The 3,172-nt window shown below is 60.2% G+C and overlaps 1 protein-coding gene across 1 annotated transcript; it reads right to left on the bottom strand.

Moving 5' to 3' along the window:
- Positions 1 to 420: 420 nt before the first annotated feature.
- Positions 421 to 2,543, bottom strand: LOC145340770 (rho-related GTP-binding protein Rho6-like; the record flags this gene model as incomplete). Its single annotated transcript, XM_080185232.1, has 2 exons — positions 421 to 693; positions 2,409 to 2,543. Coding segments are annotated over 2 exons (408 nt in total), but the record flags the coding sequence as incomplete, so codon positions are not given.
- Between the last annotated feature and the right edge of the window lie 629 nt (positions 2,544 to 3,172).

Below are 3,172 nucleotides of genomic sequence, written 5' to 3'. Positions count from 1 at the left end.
AGGGAGGGAGGAGGGGAAGGGAGGGAGGGAGGAAGGAGGGGAAGGGAGGGAGGGAGGAAGGAGGGGAAGGGAGGGAGGGAGGGAGGGAGGAGGGGAAAGAAGGAGGGGGGAGGGGAAGGAAGGAGGGGGGAGGGGAGGGAGGGAGGAGGGAAGGGAGGGAGGGAGGAAGGAGGGGAAGGGAGGAAGGAGGGGAAGGGAGGGGGGAGGAAGGAGGGGAAGGGAGGGAGGGAGGGAGGAGGGGAAGGGAGGGAGGGAGGAAGGAGGGGAAGGGAGGGAGGGAGGAAGGAGGGGAAGGGAGGGAGGGAGGAAGGAGGGGAAGGGAGGGAGGGAGGAAAGGAGGGGAAGGGAGGGAGGGAGGAAGGAGGGGGAAGGGGAAGGGAGGGAAGGAGGGAGGGAGGGAAGGGACGGGGAGGGCGAATCTCACATGACGGAGCAGTTGCGAGCTTTCTCCTTGGGGAAGGTCCTGGGCGTCGTGGCCGCTGCCCCTGGGCCGGGGGGCAGGTTCCTCAGCCTCTTGGAGAACCTCCCGGCCTGCTCGCCCTTGTCCACAGAGGAGGCGGCGGTGGCGGCGGACGGCCGGTTCAGGCAGGAGAGGGAGGCCGCCCGGAAGGTGCTGTGGACGCTCTTCTCGGAGGTGAAGGCTGAGCACTCCAGGTAGGCCTCCGCGCCGATCAACTTGGCGGAGACCGAGCCCTGGAGGAGGAGGAGGAGGAGGAGGAGGAGGAGGAGGAGGAGGAAAAATAGCCTCAGAGAACCACAGCAGCAGGCCCATCCGCCCCTCTTCACCCACCGTGCTGCCCCTCCCATCTGAACAACCCCCCCCTCTACCCTTCCAGAGACCAGATCCCTCTACTCCCTGTGCCCCCCCGCGTAATTGACTCTTCCACCCTGGGGGGGGGATGTGGGGGAAGGGGGAAAGCTTCTGACTGTCCACTCTGCGCCTCATCATCTTGTAGACTTCTATCAGGTCTCCTCTCAACGTCCTCCGCCCCCCCTCCCTATCTCTGTAACCTCCTCCAACCCCCCCCTACACCCCACTCCATATCTCTGTAACCTCCTCCAGCCCCCACTACACCCCACTCCCTATCTCTGTAACCTCCTCCAGCACCCCCCTACACCCCCTCCCTATCTCTGTAACCTCCTCCAGCACCGCCCTACACCCCCTCCCTATCTCTGTAACCTCCTCCAGCCCCCCCTACACCCCCCTCCCTATCTCTGTAACCTCCTCCAGCCCCCCCTTACACCCCCTCCCTATCTCTGTAACCTCCTCCAGCCCCCCCGACACCCCCCTCCCTATCTCTGTAACCTCCTTCCAGTGAGAACAAACCAAGTTTCTCCAACCTCTCCTCCGTAGCTAACGCCCTCCGTACCAGGGGCAACATCCTGGTCAATCTTTTCTGTAACCCTCTCCAAAGCCCTCCACATCCTTCTGGTAGTGTGGGCGACCCAGAATCGAACACTATATTTCCAAGTGCGGCCTCACTAATGTTCTATAAAGCTGCAACGTGACTTGCCAATTTTTAAACTCAGTGCCCCAGTTCTCCAAAAACCAACCCCCCATCAACAGGAGGTTACAGAGATAGGGAGGGGGTGTAGGGGGTGCTGGAGGAGGTTACAGAGATAGGGAGGGGGTGTAGAGGGGGCTGGAGGGGGTTACAGAGATAGGGAGGGGGTGTGGGGGGGACTGGAGGGTGTTACAGAGATAGGGAGGGGGTGTAGGGGGGTGCTGGAGGGGGTTAAACATAAGAACATAAGAAATAGGAGCAGGAGTAGGCCATCTGGCCCTTCGAGCCTGCCCCGCCATTCAATAAGATCATGGCTGATCTGTCGTGGCTCAGTTCCACATTCCCGCCCTCTCCCCATAACCCTTAATCCCCTCGCTTATCAAAAACCCATCAACCCGCGTCTTAAATATATTTAGCGAGGCAGCCTCCACCACTTCAACGGGCAAAGAATTCCAGAGATTCACCACCCTTTGAGTGAAGAAGTTCCTCCTCAACTCCGATCTAAACCGCCTCCCCTTTATCTTGAGGCTGTGCCCCCTAGTCCTACTGTCCTTTCTGAGCGGGAAGAGTCTCTCCACCTCTATCCTGTCCATCCCATTCATCATCTTAGACGTCTCAATGAGATCTCCCCTCATTCTTCTAAACTCTTAACGAGTACAAGCCTAGTTTATTCAGCCTCTCCTCATAGCTCAACCCCTCAACTCCGGTATCAGCCTAGTAAACCTCCTCTGCACTCCCTCCAAGGCCAAAATATCCTTGCGTAAGTGCGGCGCCCAAAACTGCACACAGTACTCCAGCTGCGGCCTCACCAATTCCCTATACAGCTGCAGCAAGACCTCCCTACTTTTATATTCAATCCCCCTCGCTACAGAGATAGAGAGGGCGAACAGAGTTAATGAGTACCTGTTCATTGGAGATGGGAGCCTGTTTTTGACTGGAGAGCTCCAACACTGTGCTGTAATCTGTCCGTAAGTCTGTCTTGCAACCAACGAGTAAAACTCGGGTAGTCGGACAATAATCCTTAACTTCTGTCTTCCACTGCAGAGACACCAAAAATTGAAATGCTGTAACGTCAGTGCTGAGGGAGCGCCGCACTGTGTGGGGGGAGGGTCAGTGCTGAGGGAGCGCCACACTGTGTGTGGGGAGGGTCGGTGCTGAGGAGCGCCGCACTGTGTGTGGGGAGGGTCGGTGCTGAGGGAGCGCCGCACTGTGTGGGGAGGGTCGGTGCTGAGGGAGCGCCACACTGTGTGTGGGGAGGGTCAGTGCTGAGGGAGCGCCGCACTGTGTGTGGGGAGGGTCGGTGCTGAGGGAGCGCCGCACTGTGTGTGGGGAGGGTCGGTGCTGAGGGAGCGCCGCACTGTGTGTGTGGGGAGGGTCAGTGCTGAGGGAGCGCCGCACTGTGTGTGTGGGGAGGGTCGGTGCTGAGGGAGCGCCGCACTGTGTGTGGGGAGGGTCGGTGCTGAGGGAGCGCCACACTGTGTGTGTGGGGAGGGTCAGTGCTGAGGGAGCGCCGCACTGTGTGTGTGGGGAGGGTCAGTGCTGAGGGAGCGCCGCACTGTGTGTGTGGGGAGGGTCAGTGCTGAGGGAGCGCCGCACTGTGTGTGGGGGAGGGTCAGTGCTGAGGGAGCGCCGCACTGTGTGTGTGGGGAGGGTCGGTGCTGAGGGAG

This window comes from Carcharhinus amblyrhynchos, unplaced genomic scaffold (genome assembly GCF_965287045.1).
Source record: "Carcharhinus amblyrhynchos unplaced genomic scaffold, sCarAmb.v2.hapA chromosome_1403, whole genome shotgun sequence".
NCBI classification, from domain to species: Eukaryota; Metazoa; Chordata; class Chondrichthyes; order Carcharhiniformes; family Carcharhinidae; genus Carcharhinus; species Carcharhinus amblyrhynchos.
This window is presented reverse-complemented; position numbering and strand designations above follow the sequence as displayed.